We start from the raw sequence: 17,114 nt of genomic DNA on the forward strand, positions 1-17,114 counted from the left end.
TCAGGAGCATCTTGCACAAAAGCAGACATTTGCCTGTGTGTCTGGATGAGCAGATATTCATTAGTTCTAAATTAGATTTTAAGTTCTGCAAAATACTATTTTGCCTTTCATATGCTCTAACAAGGATTATACAGGTACATTTGGAATATATGGGAATATAAAAATACATATGTATTAATTCCTTTTTCTTCCTGTTCATATTGAGAAGTGAAACAAGCTGTGGAGAGAAAACGGAATCAATCTGCTTTTCTTAACAGTGGGTCCTAATCTTGCAAAGGTATGTAAATGCCTAGCTCTAACTCTTGTGAGACGTAAAGTTGATAGAAGTAACTGTATTTGCAGAGTTACCCATCTCCAGAAGCATTTCCCTTTGGTTGTACACCATGGTTGAAAATGGGTTTATATCTCAGCCTTTTCCTATTTTCCCCCCAAACACTGTATTCCTTACTCTATTGCTTCTCAGGAGATAAATGCTTATCTCATTGCATACCTTACGGAGGGGGAAAAAAAGTCTTGCTGAAGACAGCATACAGGAAAAGGAAAGAATACACTTCCTCGCAGAACTTGCTTGGGATATTTAGAGCCCCCTGAAGTCAGTCAAGATGTCTTGGCATCAGTAGAAATCATAAAGAGCAGTCTGTGAACACCTATGCACCTTGCTTGTAACTGGGGAATCTTTGTTATTGTAAACTGGTGAAGGAACAAGGGGTGGAGCACATGTAACCATCCACCTCTGTTGGCACTGTGATCATCTTATTTTGACTTTGGTGTGGGAAATTCTATTTGCTGATCTAAGGGAAGGTTTTGAAGATTGTGTGATAAACGTATATTTTAATAGTAACTCTTTCAGGTAATAATAATCACAGAGAAAGCCTTTCCATTTCAAGGATATTTATAGCTCAGGAGTACCATGTCTATACACTACCACAGTAAGTCTCTGATGTCCTAACAGGCCAAATTTCCTTTGCTTTCTCTGTTGGCTAAATCTCAATATCAATAAATTCCTGTGGCATAATCCAGATAATTAAAATTTTATTCAAGTACAAGAAATACTGCTTCAAAAAAAGTTCTAAATAAGAATGATAGAAACCAGAGTCATAAAACAACCTTTGGGGAAAAAAAGTCTTTGAAAGACTACAGAGTGTAAAGTAAGTAATTTTGAGATATGGCAAAATAACAGATAAAAAAAGACAAAAACTGGTGTGCAATTCTAATAATGGAGAAAAGCTATGAACATAAAGCTTTATGTAGTTAGAAATATTTAATATGTACATAGAAAAGAATGATATCCAGAGAAATTTGTATTTGGCACTGGAGTCATCAGAACTCTTAGCTGCATTGGCATCATGGTCCCCAGTGAAATTCAACGTAGGTAACACAACGTGCACTGGAAGGAGTGGTCTGAACTACATATACATTAGTTTGTTACAATTATCTAACCATTTAGAATATATTTTTTAATGCCAATACTTCTGAATACATGAGTAGATCATATAAATGATATGCACATGAAATACTAAATACAATGAAACATTCTATCTTCATTCACTGTATAATGTTAGATTAGGCCTTCACTTGGAATGTCATGTTCTGTTTGTCCCACCCCAAATAAAACACAACAAAACTAGATAGGACTCTGAGAAGCTTAGAGTTATAGAGATGTTCATGTGACAACCATAGTAAAAATGCCTAGCTGGGAAAGGATGTGATATGGCTGTAATACAGAAAATGAATAGGGTAGAGAAAGTAAATAATTTAAATTTATCTGTTTTCATAACTCAAACACATACATATACCTGATGAAACTGGAGAGCAATAACATCAAAAATAAACATAGATAGCTTGTGATAAAAGTTTAGCATGAATTTCAGAGAAGATTGGACACTTATAAGGATAGAGATTACTGCACATGATATTTTGGGTGGGATTAGCAACAAAAGCATTTTTGAAAAGAAGTAGAACCTTAAGAATGGAAATATACCCTGATCTTTAATTACAGGAGGTTTAGAACTAAAGCTTCCCCCCCAGGCAGTGTTATTCCATATTCATCCACTGTGTGGGTTCTTGCATCTTCCCTTGAAAAGTCTGAGCCCAGACCATGGAATCATAGAATTATTTAGGTTGAAAAAGATCTCTAAGATCACTGACTACAACCACAAACCCAGCACTGCCATGTTCACCACTAAACCATGTCCCCACATGCCACATCTACATGTCTTTTAAATACCTTCAGGAATGGTGACTACCACTTCCCCGGACAGCCTGTTCCAATCCTTCTTGTGAAGAATTTTTCCTTAATATCAAATCTAAACCTTCCCTGGCCCAACTTGAGGCTGTTTCTTCTTGCCCTGTCGCTTGTTACTTGGGAGAATAGACTGACCCCAACCTTGCTACAATCTCCTTTTGGGTAATTGTAGAGAGTGATAAGGTGCCCCCTGAACCTCCTCTAGGCTAAACAACCCCAACTCCCTCAGCCTCTCCTCATAAGACTTGTGCTCAGCTTCTTCACCAGCCCCACTGCCCTTCTCTGGGCATGGTCCAGCACCTCCAGATGAAACACCGGCCTTATGCAGCCTAGATTTATGATTTTTCAATGGATTCTTTATTTTTGATGTACGCAGTGTAAGACATTATGTCCATATTTTTCAGAGTGAACTTGCCGTCAGTTGTCCAAAATACAAAGAATACCACAAAATCCTCAGGCAATGAAGGTTAAGCTACAGTGTAATGCTTTGTTTATTTGATTTTAAAAACCCACTGCTTGTAATCATCGGGGTAGGAGACCTGTGAACTAGTACATGTTATTTTTATTTCCATTTAAAAATAATAACAGTGAAACAGAAGAAATAGTAATGCTAACAATAATAAAAGTAACTACATAGTCTGCTTTGTGCAGTACATTTCTTTCTTCATGCTCTGTAAGTGAAGGGTTGCTATTTACGATATGCTTCAAGCCTGCTTTTCAGAAGACAGCCCAACTTGGCTGGACAGCTTTCAGTTGCTACTGGAAATATGTCACTTATTAGGAACAGAGGGGTTGTTTATCACTGTCTCAAGGGTTGCTTTGGCTGAGGCGAAGAAATAGCTCAGTTATATAATGGAAAGAGCTAGGTCAAAGGATAAGAAATTTATGTAGTGTGTGCTCGAGACTCTGGCAGAGCAGACTCAGTTTCTCTCTTGTGTATCTTGCACAGACAGTAAGTGATACCATCGTTATATAGCTCTTCCCATCCATCCCCAAAACCACCTCAGAGATATGGGGGCTGAAGTCACAATTAAGAAACTCTCCCAAAACTTCTCCGTCAAGAAAAAAAGATTTGTCCTTCCTACTGCTTCTTTCGGCCTCCTGGTATGTAGTTAGTGTTCAGCCCTGGTACCCAGACTCATCGCACAGCCACAGTTCAAACCCTTTGGCAAAGGCCATCTCTAATGGAGATCTATATGGGTGCTGAACATCATCATTCCTTTTAGTCCTCACCAGCATCAATGGGGGAATACTCCTTCCCACAAACTCGGCTCTGATTTTTGATGAAACAGAAGAAGGCAATCCAATCCTGTCTGCTTTACGGATACCACGTCACGGAGTACTGCATGGTATTTCAGCAAGCAAGGGACAGTTAAAAAGAGTTGAACCTGCATTTCCATCTGCTTATGTCAACGTTAGAAGTCCAGCTCAGGATAACCAAAACAGCAAGTTCTATACAAGGGGGAAAAAAACAAAAAAAAAAAAAAAGAAAAGAAAAAAAACTAAGCATCCAGAGTCTTTTTAAAAACATCCTCTCCGTGTTTTATTTGCAGTATCAAGGGCATCTTTCAGATGAAATGTTTAACCAAGCATCAAATTTTCAAGCACGAGCCCAATTGCCATAATAACAACCCAGTAAACAAACTCACCTCACTCTAATTACCAAACCCAGAAGCTGGCTCTGGACCGCGATGCCCTCGGTTCCTCATCGGGAGAAGGAGGGAGGGCGGATGAAGCAGAGGGGGTTGGCGGGAGGCCCCCTCCGCTTCCCTCCCCGCCGGGGGTAGAGGCCGCCCCAGCACCTGTTGCGCCGCCGCTCGGCCACGAGCGAGGGGGCAGCGGCGAGGGCCCCCCCCGCTCGCCTCCTTCTTCCCACCGACAACTTCCCGGGGCGTAAACGGCCGCGCCAGGTGCCGCCCTCGCCGTGATGGGACGGCGGGCGTGGGAGGGAGGGGGGGAGTGCAGAGGCACGGCGCAGGCTGGCAGCGCGGCCGCTGAGCAGCGGGCGGGGAGGGTGGCTGTGTGCGAGCGCGGTCCGCCCGCCCCCGCCGGTGCCGCTGACAGGTGCGCGCTCCTCCGCGGCTGCAGCACCAGCCCCGGCCCCTCCGGCCCCCGCCCGCCACGGCACCGGATTGTTTAGTCCTTGGGAAGCTGGTCTGGGTCCAGACTTTGCTTTGATCCTTTTTTTTTTCCCCCCTCCTTTTTTTTTTTTTTTTTTTTTTTCTTTTTAAGAGAGAGAGAGAGAAAAAAAAAGGCAAAGGAAAACAAAACCTGGAGACACAGAAGAGCGCTCTAGGAAAAAGTTTTGGATGGGATTATGTGGAAAGTACCCTGCAATTCTCCGCTGCCAGAGCAGGCTCAGTGCTGCCTTCTCCCCAGCGGCGCAGCCCGCGCCGGGCGCTGCTGAGAGACGCCCGGGCCTCGGTGCCTCGCCGCCAGTGCCTGCTGTGCCGGAGCCCCTCGCCCCGCCGGCCCAATGCTCCTCCTCGGGCTGTTCCTGCTGACATCTGCCCTGGCCGGCCGGAGGCAGGGGGCCGTCGCCGAGTCCGACCTCAGCAGCAAGTTCGCCTTCTCCGGCGCCAAGGAGCAGAACGGTAAGGAGCCGCAGCAGCCGCCGCCGCGCAGCCCGGGGCAGGGCGGGGGCGGGCGCCCGGCCGGCGCGGCGCGGAGCTCTGCTCTCCCCCTCCTCTCCCTCTTCTCTCCCGCCGCCTGCGGGGCAGCCCCTCGCCGCGGAGGGACGCGGCCCCGCGGGGTGGCGGCGGGCAGAGCGGGGCGGCAGCCAGGGCTCTGCCCGCCGGCTCGGGCAGCGCTGTGGGTAAAAGGGCAGCGGCTCGGCGGGCGGGGGGAGCCCGGCGCCGGCTCGGAGGCTCCCTCCTCTGAGGTATTTGAGGTGCAAAACGTGTCCCGTTCCCCTCCAACCTCCCCGCCCCGCTAAAAAACTACCCAAACAAACCCAACAACGACCCGCGCACCTTTGTACCCTGAATGCTCTCGGGGAGGGGAGGGGGGTTGTGTCTGTGCGTGAATGAGTGGTATTTTGTACGGGCTGGAAACGAGCTAATCCTGCATAGGAAATGAGAATTACTTTCAACTTTCAAGTGTACCTGAAATGTTTAGAAAACTCTCAAATGCAAGTTCCCCTGGGCTGGGACTGCGCTGAACTGGAGAAAGACTCCTTTCATACAGCAAGGGCAGCTTCGGGGTGTGTAATTTGCTTAGCCTCTGAACTCCATATGATTTACATTATTCAGATTTTTAAGTGCCTTTCCTCTTGATCTGCTATTATGAAGTCATTTTAGAGAATATTTTACAAACTGTAACGTTATATACTGCATGAAACCACACTTAGTGTAGAATATCTAAAATTAAGGCTGTTAGCATACATGCATGGAAACCCTGGTGTTTAATGTACGGGGCCGGGGGGGGGGGGCGGGGGGAGAGATGGTGTTTGAAAAATTTAGTACTTTGCATGTCATCTAGACCAAGCTTTCTCCATGGGCACAAACCAACACAAAAGGCCAATCTGGGAGCTCTCAAAACATTCTGAACTGTAATGAAATAAAACAGAAACGCAGATTTGAGGCTAATTCAATTCTCTCAACTTTGAACTTGGGACTCTCCAGATAAAAGTATTCTACATTGTATCTTGTAATAGAAAGCAAAGTTTCAGAGACCTCTTCAAGTGCTTTGTGAATAGGTAGAATAGGCATTGCACTTACAAATTTAGAAGGGGGAGATTAATACTGCAGTGGCCTGTTAATGTGATGATAAATGGCACCTGCAGACTGCGGGAGCTGCTGATCAAAGAGCAGCATGGGGATCAATCTCTAATCAGAGCAACTGTGAAGGGCCAGAGGAAAGTGATCAAAAGACTCAGAGACCCAGCTATTCTGACAGGAAACCAATCAGACTTTGTGCAGAGTACAGGAAATTATCTGCTCTGTGTGAGAAATCACTCACTTTCTACCCGTTCCTATCTTACCTGGTGTTTAGAGGCTTTAGGGCACCAGTTTGTGACAAAATGGGCTTGGCAATTTTATAGTAATGTCTTGTGCTATTATGCTGCCTTCTCTTAAATTTGCATGGTGTGCATGTGGAGCATATCAACACACAAAGTATTGTCATTGCTTTGCTTTGACTTTGTCAGGAGTGCAAGGAAACCTGCTATGCTGTCAGTCTGCTCTAAAAGGTTTGTTACAGGATAACACAGCTGGGCCCTGAAGGGCCTGCAGGGTCCAACAATGGGAGCACAACAGTGTAAAAGGTAGATCATACAGCATAGAAGTAAAACTTATGTAAATATGTAAATGTAATATGTAAATAGGTGTAAGTGTATGTGACAGTACAAACTAGATTTTGTTCACGTATATCAGAAACACAGCTGGCTTAGGTCAGGCTTCAACTGGTTTGCAATGCAATTTGGCATGCTCTAAGATAGTCACTACATCTTAGAACAAATGCAAAGCTGGGAGAATTATTTTTTTTTTAAAAAAGTGCCCTGAAACTGTATTATGTGGTAATTTATACTTAGAAGTATTGCTTTGCTTTATAGTTGTGCTAATTCTTAAAGTAATTATTTCAATTGAACAAGTTCAGGTATAGCTAAGTACCAACCCCTGACTTTTTTTAACTGATTTTAATTATTTGGGGGATCGGTAACACTGGTCAAACCAGTTCTTACTTGATTTAATTAGAGTGATTTTTACACTCTGCTGCAATCTAAAGATTGTATAGCTTTTAGCTAGAGGCAGGTTAAAACTCCCTGGAGTATGAGAATGAGATATTGCTGTTCACATGCCAAATAATCTCTGGTCAGGAGAGAGGGAGATTTTTTTTACTTACGCAGTCTACAAATAAAAATTCTGTCCTCAACTTGTAAAACTGCTAAATGGCCAAGAAATTTTGGAGTAGAATGGATTACAGCGTTACTCAGCTGCACACATGGGTGCTATAGTTATTGCTTCAAGGTGATACTGAAGATGTCTGTGACCAGTTATTAATTCAGTGCCACTACTTGTATTACAAAGGGTAAGTGTGTGCTTAAGAATTAATTTTTTCATAACTGGTATTTACTTATCTATTAGCTAAATTATTATTAACTTCAAAATTACAATTTAACTCAATTTATTTGCTAACAGTAGACATAAGGACCTCTCTTGTTTCTGCTGCATAGTGAATGTTGTATTAGGTGGCAATTTCCTAGTGTAAATATTTCTTTGTAAATTAAATATTTTTAGAACACAGTGTTTTGCTGTTACCTCCTGGAAATTCAGTGTGTTGGTGGTTGTGGGGCAAGCCTAGCTCCGTTTAAAACCACTTAAAACTACCTCCATGTTTTGATTTGCCTCTCCTCTGTTATAGTGATATTTTCTTTAGGAACAGGTTTTATTTGTAACTCTACTTGACAGTAAGGGATTTTATGTGATTTCTTTGAAAAATTCCTATTTATCTTTAATGTTTTTATTTTATTCAACTGAGTAAATATTCTTCTGGAGGATCAAAGAAGTTTATGCTATTTTTCTGGAAAGCAAAGTAGCAGTAAATGATGCATGTAGTGATGGCTCCCATATATCTGGATGGATTTTATTTCTATAGTTCTTGTCACATCGAAGAGCAAATTATGCTTTGAAAGGTTTTTCATACTTAGGTGGGTTTATCATTTCTCTTATGGTTGTCTGGTCTATTTATTAACAGTTTTCCATATTGAAGTAAAAAGTCAAGAAAAATTGATTGCTCAGTTTCTTTTGAAGAACAAAATTGAATCTCTTGTGTATTGAATTTGATTACCTGGATGGTTTAATTATTTCTTCTTTCTGTTATATTTCTTGCTTCATTTTCATTTACTTTTGATGGCTGTTTTTGATGTAGTATCTTCATCTTATTTCTGTAGTTTCAGCAGCATCTGAGGGAGCTGTTAGTAGATTGAGTAATGTGAATGATTTAACCCTGATGGTCTGAGTGCACCTACTTATGCAATGTTATTAGTTTATATAGGTTTGAGACAACACGAGATGGCAGGAGAATCTAAATTCTATTCTCTTGGCTGTTTAGAAGAATATGCAAAAAATGTTTAAAGGAACTTTGCTAAGCTATCAGCTGTTATGTTTTCTATGAGAAATATGAGAATGTCTCTATAGAAAAAACTACCGTTTGGTGCCATAAGCAATGGCATGTATAGCTTATGTGGCATGTATGTTTAAAGTGTAGGAATGACTGACTTCAGAAGGCCAAGAACCTGAGATCAATTAGCAACTCACCAGGGCCAGTGAGAAATACTACCTTTCCTCCAGTTAGTTTCAAGTATGAATGAACAGCAGTAAATCTTAGAAAACTAAAGCACTTACTTGATTTCTGTCAATCCTGAAGCACTTGCGTTAATCCTGCAGGTAATGTACTGGTCATGATCTGTCTTTTCACAGATCTTAATTTCTTTTAAGGTGTTGGGTGGTTTTTTTGTTTTTGTCTTCTTTTGTTTTGTTTTTTCTTCCCCCACATAAATGTAAACTGTTAATAATCAATTTTGGTAGCTGACTGCTTCATAATCATGGGCATGATTTATGTAGCTCAAAAAGCCCCCCAAACAGGTGCCCTTGAGACAGAGTTTGAGACTTGCATATCTCAGGCTATCCTTGGGAAAAGCTGATGAATGCAGCTGGAACTAAGTGAGTAACTGAAGTGCCATAGGGAGCTTCTCTCATCCCCTTGACCTGTACATGGCCTGACATGCTTCCTAAGAACCACCTAAAGGATTCTCTGATTTGTGTGTCTCTAAAGGGAGCTTCCAGCTTCTTCAGGGCGGGGACAGCATCACAACAGAGTTTCTGACTAAGTTACTTTAACTTGGGCAGAACACCTGAAAAAGGTAGGGATGTCCAGGTGATGCAGCACATTGAATCCTTGCAGATGGGAATATCAGTGCTTTTGCTTGAATGCAGTCATTTGACTGAAAAATTATCTCTTATAAATGAACATAGTTTATAGTGGTGGGCTGCCACTTCTGCTGACTCTTGTTGAATTGAAGAGTGCCAGCACAGCCTGTTGACTACTGCTGGGTAGCAGAAATTTTCTGCATTTTGAGAAGATAAGGAAGTATAGAATATAAGCATGTCATCTCAAAGAAAACTTGATAGTGATGCAACTTTTCTCAAGTTTAGTCTATTTCTATTTAGTCCAAGACTGGTTTTGAAATGTTTTAAAGCCCTTTTCCTGGAGAGCGATGAATTACAGCACATCATCTTTTGACTTTAAGCAAAAGATTGTGGTAAATTAGAGAAGTTGTTCAACAATACAATAAATTACAGAGGAAGAAAGCTTTTAAAACTGGGTTTTTTTGCCTTTTTAATTGACTTCTGACACATCGTCTGCCATTCAGCAAGGTGCTGCTTGGGACTACTTAGTCCTGCAGCTTCTCTGAGTTTCTTCTGTTAGGTAAATGTAGGATTTTAAAAGCACAGACCATTTGCTACTTGTCCCAAATATGTAGTCATTCCAACCTTCTTGTATGTTTGTTAAATATCTTGAATGGAATTTAATCTGAAATCTTGTTTTTGCATTAACTAGTTCCTGCTAGGTTTGCCAATCAGACTTTAAAGTTTCATATCATGTTGTTTGGGGTTATTTAGTTTGTCTGTCAGTCAGATAGAGTTTTATAATGAAGAAGAAACATGGGACATACCTTGAGACAGTGACAGCTATATAGCCAAAGAGCTTATGTTGAACTTTGTCTTCACATAAAGTCTTAATCTTATAACTTTATGCAACTCCTTTGAGTCTTAATTGTTACATAGTCAACATGTAATAGCAAGGTACTCTTTTGCATCATACAGCAGTGGTTGTGCATTATAGCAGAGTGGTCTTGGGTTTTTTTTGTTTCTGTTGGGTTGTTGCTGCTTTTGGTTTTTGCTATGTTTGGCAGTTCCTGATTACTAGAAAGAGGATGTGCTGAGCAAGCCTACTTCCCTTAGCTGGAAATGAACCTCTTCGATTGCTTTATAGATTGTTCTTCGCTTTATCAGAAAGCCATGCTTCTGCTTTTTAGTCACAAAGTGCATACCATGGAGAATACACTTCCTGGTGTGTGTTTTAGGAATTGACCTGTATGTATGTCGTCTTTTAGCAGAGAACAGTGGGACTTCGAAAAAGTTACGGAACAGAAAAGATACACACAGCACATAGTTATTTTAGTAGCACATAGGTGTCTGTATGAGTGCTTTGTTTCAGAGTTTCTGAGAAATTAATTGTATACTAAAACTTACATAGACCTGTCATTCCCTTTTGGGGAAAAACTTTTGCAGCTTGTGTTTGAATGGAAATGCTTTTATTCAAGTAGGTAAGTGGAAATTCATAATGTGTTATTGTGAAGCTAAAATATGAGCTGGTGTTTTCAAGAGGTTTTCTTAGATTGTAAGATGTTATTTTAAGGTGGCAATGACTGAAAAATTTGTTCATTGCTCCATCTATAGATATCCTAGCCTTAGGGTTCATCTGTCTTCTGATCTTCTCGTCCTGACATCCTTCTACTGAGATTTTAAAAACATATCTCCAGTGTTACAGTTGGCTATTTGTGTTTAATTTCATGATCCTACAGCATATAAGCAGTCTTATATGTGAAGATACCTCATCTTTACAAAGCATGTGTACAACAACAGCTCTATACATTTTCATAACCTAATCAGTTTCCACAGAAGTTGGTTGGCTGGGTGACACAAAGCAGGACTCTAGATGCTCAGGGAGAATTCTTGTATACAGAGAGTATAAGAACTACTCAAAAAAAAAAATAAATCAATGTAAACAAAAGGAGAGAGCCCAGCCAATTCCCTGGTCTCCTGCAAAGGCTGTCTCTTTTTTTCTGAGTTTCCTAGTGTATTCCAAATATTCCACCTTTTTGAGTGTGCCCACAGTTTTGGACTTCAGCATTCACCTTGCATATGCATGACTGTACATTTGCCTGGGGTTCACAGGCTGCTGTGGATGCCTCTGAAGTCCTGTCAGTGTGTGCCACCCCCAACCCATGTCAATTGGCTTTTATTTATGCTGATCATCAGGTGAGCTGGCTGCAACTGAAATTAAAAGAACTCATCAGGTGTTTAGTTAGCTCTTTGAGCCACTGGATTATTTCACTGTGTGGCTGTTCATACTCACACTAGGCTAATTTGAGTCTAGGCAGGTTAACCCTGCAGTGAAGGTCTTCACAGTGATAGTCACTGCTTTTTTCTTTTTTAAAATTTTATTTTCTTAGTCCATTTTCATATGCAGGTGTTTGGAGCTGGAGAAAGTGAATATGAATTGACCTCCATGCAATCCAACAGAATACAGGCAAAACCAGAAATGAAATAAGAAAATGTTCAAAGGTTATTTCCCATGCAGTGGCATCCTTTTATAGTAGTGAGAATGAGAGAGTTGTAAGGGAATAATCAATAACACATTTTTTTCAGTGGCAATGTGCCTTTTTGTGAATTAATACTCATAAATTATTCATTAATCTTGCACTTTATGGTAAATTCATTCAAGTTATCATTATAAACACAGATGTTTTAAGGAGATTCTTCTAGGGTGAAGGGCACCTCTGTTCCTCTACTCCCTGAAAGCCCAAAACACTGAAACTTCTCCTTGAGTTAGTTAAAACTGATTACTAACTGCATTAAAATAGTATGTAGGCATGGCTCACTTTGGTCACTGTCACACTGATTTCTTGACATGAAATGGAGGGTACCACTGGTCCTGATTAAAGCAAGGTAAAGGCAGGGAGGCCGAGGTTCTCTGGTCATGCACCTTGCCAGCATTGGCATTGTGGCTGGAATTAAAAGTCTTTGTTTTTAATTTTTTAGTGGTTGGTTTTCTAGATTAATAGAGCTATTGGTTGGGTACCTATCCTATTACGTTCCCTATGATACTACAGTTCTGTTAAAGGAAAGTAAGGGAGGTCTTCCTAGCTTTCACCAAATGTTTGGCATAGGCAGTGGTAATTTTCAGTGCTGGATTTAAATTCCCTTATCGCCCTTATGTGGCTTTTCTTGCAATGTTAAGTCTGTCTGTCTCAGAAAAAGTAAAGAATGTCTTGGGAAAAGGAAACAATGCTCCTTGTGTTTCCTGTACGTTTAATTCCTTTTTGCATTGCTGCTGCTGTAATATTCTTATTATGAATTGGCAATAAATCATGTAAGAAGGTGGGGGGGCAGGAGGTTAGATGCTGCAGTTAATTAGGGAATTGGCCCTGTAATCTGATAAACGGGCTTCAAACTAGGTTCAGGCAGTAAAGGGTAAATGAGTGGTGCCCTTTTTGTAGTTTTGATATTCTACATCTTAAAACCATTACTCAGTTTGGCACATATCAGCAAAGTTGTAAGGTTCTGTGAACAAAAATCTGGTGTGCAAAATACCGGGGAGTGTCATGTTTAAAGAGTAGCTTATCCTGGAAAAATGGTTTTGGAGATGTTCTTAGTACACCTTCCCTGTCAATTCATAGCTCTCAGTTTCTCTATGCCTCTTTTTAAGCATTATTTGTTTAAAAGCATATGAAGTGGGAAAATGGCTTTCCTGGAAAAGATACTGATTTGTGAACTAGTGCATAATATTGCTTGTTTCAGTCATTATATTTAGTTGTAGTCTTTTCAAAACACTCAGTTGTTCAGTCTTTTATTAAACTATTATTTGGGGGCTTCACTGAATGACCTATTGCATGATAGCAGATAGAATATCCATGTTCGATTATTATTTTTTTTACTTTTTCTCCCTCAGTGTACTTCTCTGTGTAACCATCTGACTGCCTTCACCCTTGTTCCAAACAATTGGAACTGTGAGAGGGGCTCCATGTTCCTCCTTGAATTGACAGGAAACCGGCACTCATTTTATGCAATAGTTAAACATTAAAAAAGACATATGGCCCAGGAAATTCTTTGCTGTATGTGAAGGTATGGCATTTCCAAACTCAAAGTGTTGTTCTGGCTATTTTACCGGTAGTGGAGAGTTATATGAGGCCAATTCCATCTGCAGAGAGTCTGTTTCACTTGCTTGTGGTTCTGGGGCTCATTCAAATGCTCTAAAACAAAATAAAAGGAATGGATGTAATAACTTCTTTATGGAAAAGTCATAAAAAGCTACAGGGCCATGTAAACAAATTGGATCATTTACAAGATGTTAAAGTGATGGATATTCAGTCCAAATTCAAAGGTGTGGATTAGGTTTTACAGTCATCTTGACTGAATTTTGCCCTCAACAAGATTTTCTTTTTCTGCCATGAATGCCTTTGACACTACAGATGGCAAATTCTCAGAAACTATGTTTTCAAACATTTCAGAGCATTCAGAATAAAGCCAAGAAACAGGAGAACAATTCAGTAGTATGATTTGATATTTCTCGAAGTGAATCAGAGGCCTCCCTTGATCCACATGGTTACATTGTGAAGCTGTAGTGGAACTTTGTAGCATTCCCAGGAAAAATAAACTAAAAGTGTTTCCCTTCTGGATTCAAACATGCCTGAACTAATTAGCAACAAAAGCAACCGTTTTGGCTCTCGGCTCTGTTGGTATAAATAGGTTTGCGCAGAACAGCAGCGACTGTGCTCCAAGTTAAACTGTGCTAGTCACAGAAACTTGTGTCGGATCTAACTGAACACTGAACATTCTGATGTGTAAACTCACAAGGCCCTTGTGACTCACTTAATCATTTGTCAGAAAGTAGTGAAAAAGTGGAGTGGAAAATAAGATAATGAAGCCTTCCGCATGTTGAGATGCATTCTGCAGGTAATTTGTTTGCTTTGATGTAAATGTAACCTTATACATGGATAATTTTCTCACGTTTGGGGAAAGGACATGGGTGTTAACTGCTGTGGAGTGCTTTCCTTCTCATGAGATGTGGCTGCTCAGCTCTGCTATTACCAATGCGATTTCAGCTACTTTTCATAACCCTTCATGCACTAAAATCTGTAGATCATTTCAGAGCGAAAATAATCTTAGCACAAGTTTGCAATTAGTTGCATTAACTAATTAACAGGAAGAACTACCTATTTGTACATACAGTGCTAAATAATGAGCTGTTGATGTATCTTTTAGATACTTGATAATGTGCTTGTGAAAATAATAATTGTTACTTGGAAAGTGTATATATGTGATTATACAGGATTTGAAGAAGTCCTTCAGAAAGCGATTCAAATGAATGTTGCATTATACAGTGTCAAGTGTAAAGGGTTTGCATCTATATTATTGGAAATTTGTGTTTTAAACATATAGTTTTGGGAAGTGGTCTATCTTAATATCTCAAGGCTTCTATGTCTTACTACTTAGTCTGTTGTTACAAAGGGATGTTCATACCTACCAACATAAAACCTTTTAAATGACAGCTAACAACTAATGGCTCCAAAATAAACATTATTTCTATAAAAGGAGATGAAACTGTTGTATATGACCTTGCCTACTGTTTTAAAATATGGCTAAGGATTCTTGATGGCCTTTCCTTCTCTTCTTTGTGTCATTCAAAAATCCCAGGCCCCAGGTGCACTGAATATCTACAGGCAGACTAGAGTTTGAAACTGGAAATGCTCTAAAAATTTCCTCTAAGCACTCACTGTATTTCTCATAGTACTTGCTGTTATCAGAAGTCACAAAGTACTTATCTGTAGTGCTAATGCAGCCTTGTAGGTATTCCTTCTGAAATGGAGATTGAATTCGTGACAGTTGACTCTTTCAGCAATGTTTACCTATCTTCCTAACATCCTTTATATAGGTTGGCATAAAATGTTGAGAACAGCCATTTTTTTTTTGGTTTCTTCATGCGGAACCTTGATTTTATACCTGTTACACCTGCAAGAAGTAACATGTGTTTGGGAAAGTGGATGTCCTAGGCTAAGTCTAAACAGGACTCTCATAGAGTTTTTGAGCTTGTTAATTTTCATCTCAAGAGAAATCATTGAGAGCATCTTTGGTTTTACCTAACACCTCAAGAATGCCACATCATGGTAAAGAGAACTCTGTTACTGAAATATCTACCTTATTTGCAAAATTATCATATTGCTTGTGGGGTAAAAGATGGTTTTGTATAACTGTCAAGTAGAAAGATAAACATGTTTCTAAAGCGTGTGCTTGCCTTATCAGCAAAAATCTTACAAAACTGATTGGCCTCATTAGTCAAGATTCATTTGGAGGTACTGTGTAGTGATAATACTTGATGAATAGTTGTGAAATGTTTCCATATTGTTACTGCTTTTAACATAGTTACATTACCAAAATTTGGGCACAGTTAGTCCCTTACATTAGGGAAAGAATACGATGATATGCCTGTAGTATATTTAACAGTGACCAGTGGTTTTACAGGATCTTTAGCTTCTCTTTGAGATTGTTTGAGGTTCTATGATGTTATCATTAAAAATACTGTTTCCAGGTGGGATCAATGCCCCTGCATAAAGCTGATTTCTCTTTCTCATTATGGGAAAAAAAAAAACCAAACAAAAAAACCCCCTAAATCTTGTTAATGACTCTGAAACAGTTTAAACTATTTTGTCATAGAAGGGAGGCTTAGTTTTCTTAGGGACAATTTTAACAGCCCAACATTTATTTCTAGCAATAGGTGCTCAGTAGATGGTCATTAATTATTTGAATTATGTGTACTGGTGTGTGGTTTATTCTGACATTTTTATGTATGTGGATGCTTAATGTCTGTTTGTTCTTGTTCTGTTTCTTGAGGTTTGTTCATAGGTGAGATTGACTTGTTCTGATTTTTTCACTTTTAGGAAGTATTTGGTAAACTTTGTATTCAGTGTTTGCATTTCAGATGAGAGTGTAGTTTGTTAGAAAGCGAAAATCTCTTGTTTTAAATTGACTTGGGCCAACAATGGTGAATATTGGAGTAAAAATAATTTTGACTGAATTAAAAGTGGGTTATCAGTATGTTAAACGGGTCGTAAAGCATTCAATAAATAGTGTATATTTTAAATAGCAGTCTTGTATGTATATATGAAAATCAACTACTGCTAGGTAACTTGACAGTATTTATATTTCACTTTCATTTTCTTAAGTTTGGGAAGAATGGAATCTTCCCTGCTCTTCTACATGTCAGCTGTTCTTAAATTCATTTAATTTCAGGCAATAGGGACTGTTGTACATGTGGATCATAGTCCGCATCCAAGCTGCACGCTGGGCTATATGTTCCACAGAGGTATAATGTCTCAAGTGTGTGGCTGCAGCTGGTTTTGGGATATGCATGTGCACCCAGATGTTGCTACTGAATAGATTAGCTATTGACTTCTAAATCCTGATACCCCAGCTGTTCTTCAGGATCTTCAAAACCAAGTCTGAAATATATAGGGGTTTAAAGTATAATTGTGCTCACAAGTAGCTGTTTTTCCAGTTACATTCCCTCCCTTCCATCATCATTTTCCTCAATATTTGTTATTTGAAGCTTCAAGTGTACTCTAAAAGACATTTCTTAAAATACTTAATATTTTTGATAACAAATTGCATATAGTTAGCTTCTGTCCCTGATTTAGTTAAATCCTTAACATAAAAGCAGTTCTAAACTTGCTACTTTCTGTAATGCATGCTATTCTACCTACTAGCAATTTATTGTGCTTACTATTTTTAAGTATGAATACTTCCTTATAAATAGCATGTTACTAGCTGACTAGCTCTAATCCCCCAACTTCCCCACTGACAGTACTTTGGATTGGTGTAAAAGATGCAAGAATATATTGAGGAGTTGTTCACTGAGATACACAAAATATCTTGACCTTGTATGACGAATTCCACTGAAGTTGAGAATCAATTTGATCTAGTTACAGGGAAAAAATTACATGATGCACATTTACAAGATCAAACTATTGTCCTTAATTCAAAGCCTGGGAAAAGGAAACATCTAAATGACTTCTTTTTCAGATTTT

At 39.7% G+C, this 17,114-nt stretch overlaps 2 protein-coding genes across 2 annotated transcripts in view; one reads left to right on the plus strand and one right to left on the minus strand.

Annotated features, from left to right (window-relative positions):
- The window catches only part of GLRB (glycine receptor beta), a 98,171-nt gene extending 94,139 nt beyond the window's left edge, over nt 1-4,032 (minus strand). Inside the window, exons 1-2 of the mRNA XM_051790793.1 lie at nt 3,895-4,032; nt 3,479-3,697 (exon numbers count right to left, since the gene is read on the minus strand). The gene's annotated coding sequence lies outside the window, so the exon portion shown is untranslated. The remainder of the gene's footprint in view (nt 1-3,478; nt 3,698-3,894) is intronic.
- A 208-nt stretch (nt 4,033-4,240) lies between these two features.
- PDGFC (platelet derived growth factor C) overlaps nt 4,241-17,114 on the plus strand; it is a 124,602-nt gene continuing 111,728 nt past the window's right edge. Inside the window, exon 1 of the mRNA XM_051790807.1 lies at nt 4,241-4,839. Within this exon, the coding sequence (XP_051646767.1) occupies nt 4,722-4,839 (118 nt within the window). The 5' untranslated portion in view covers nt 4,241-4,721. The remainder of the gene's footprint in view (nt 4,840-17,114) is intronic.

The sequence above is a fragment of the Manacus candei genome, unplaced genomic scaffold, assembly GCF_025592945.1.
Source record: "Manacus candei isolate 608988 ecotype Guabito, Panama unplaced genomic scaffold, ASM2559294v1 h1tg000028l, whole genome shotgun sequence".
Lineage (NCBI taxonomy): Eukaryota > Metazoa > Chordata > Aves > Passeriformes > Pipridae > Manacus > Manacus candei.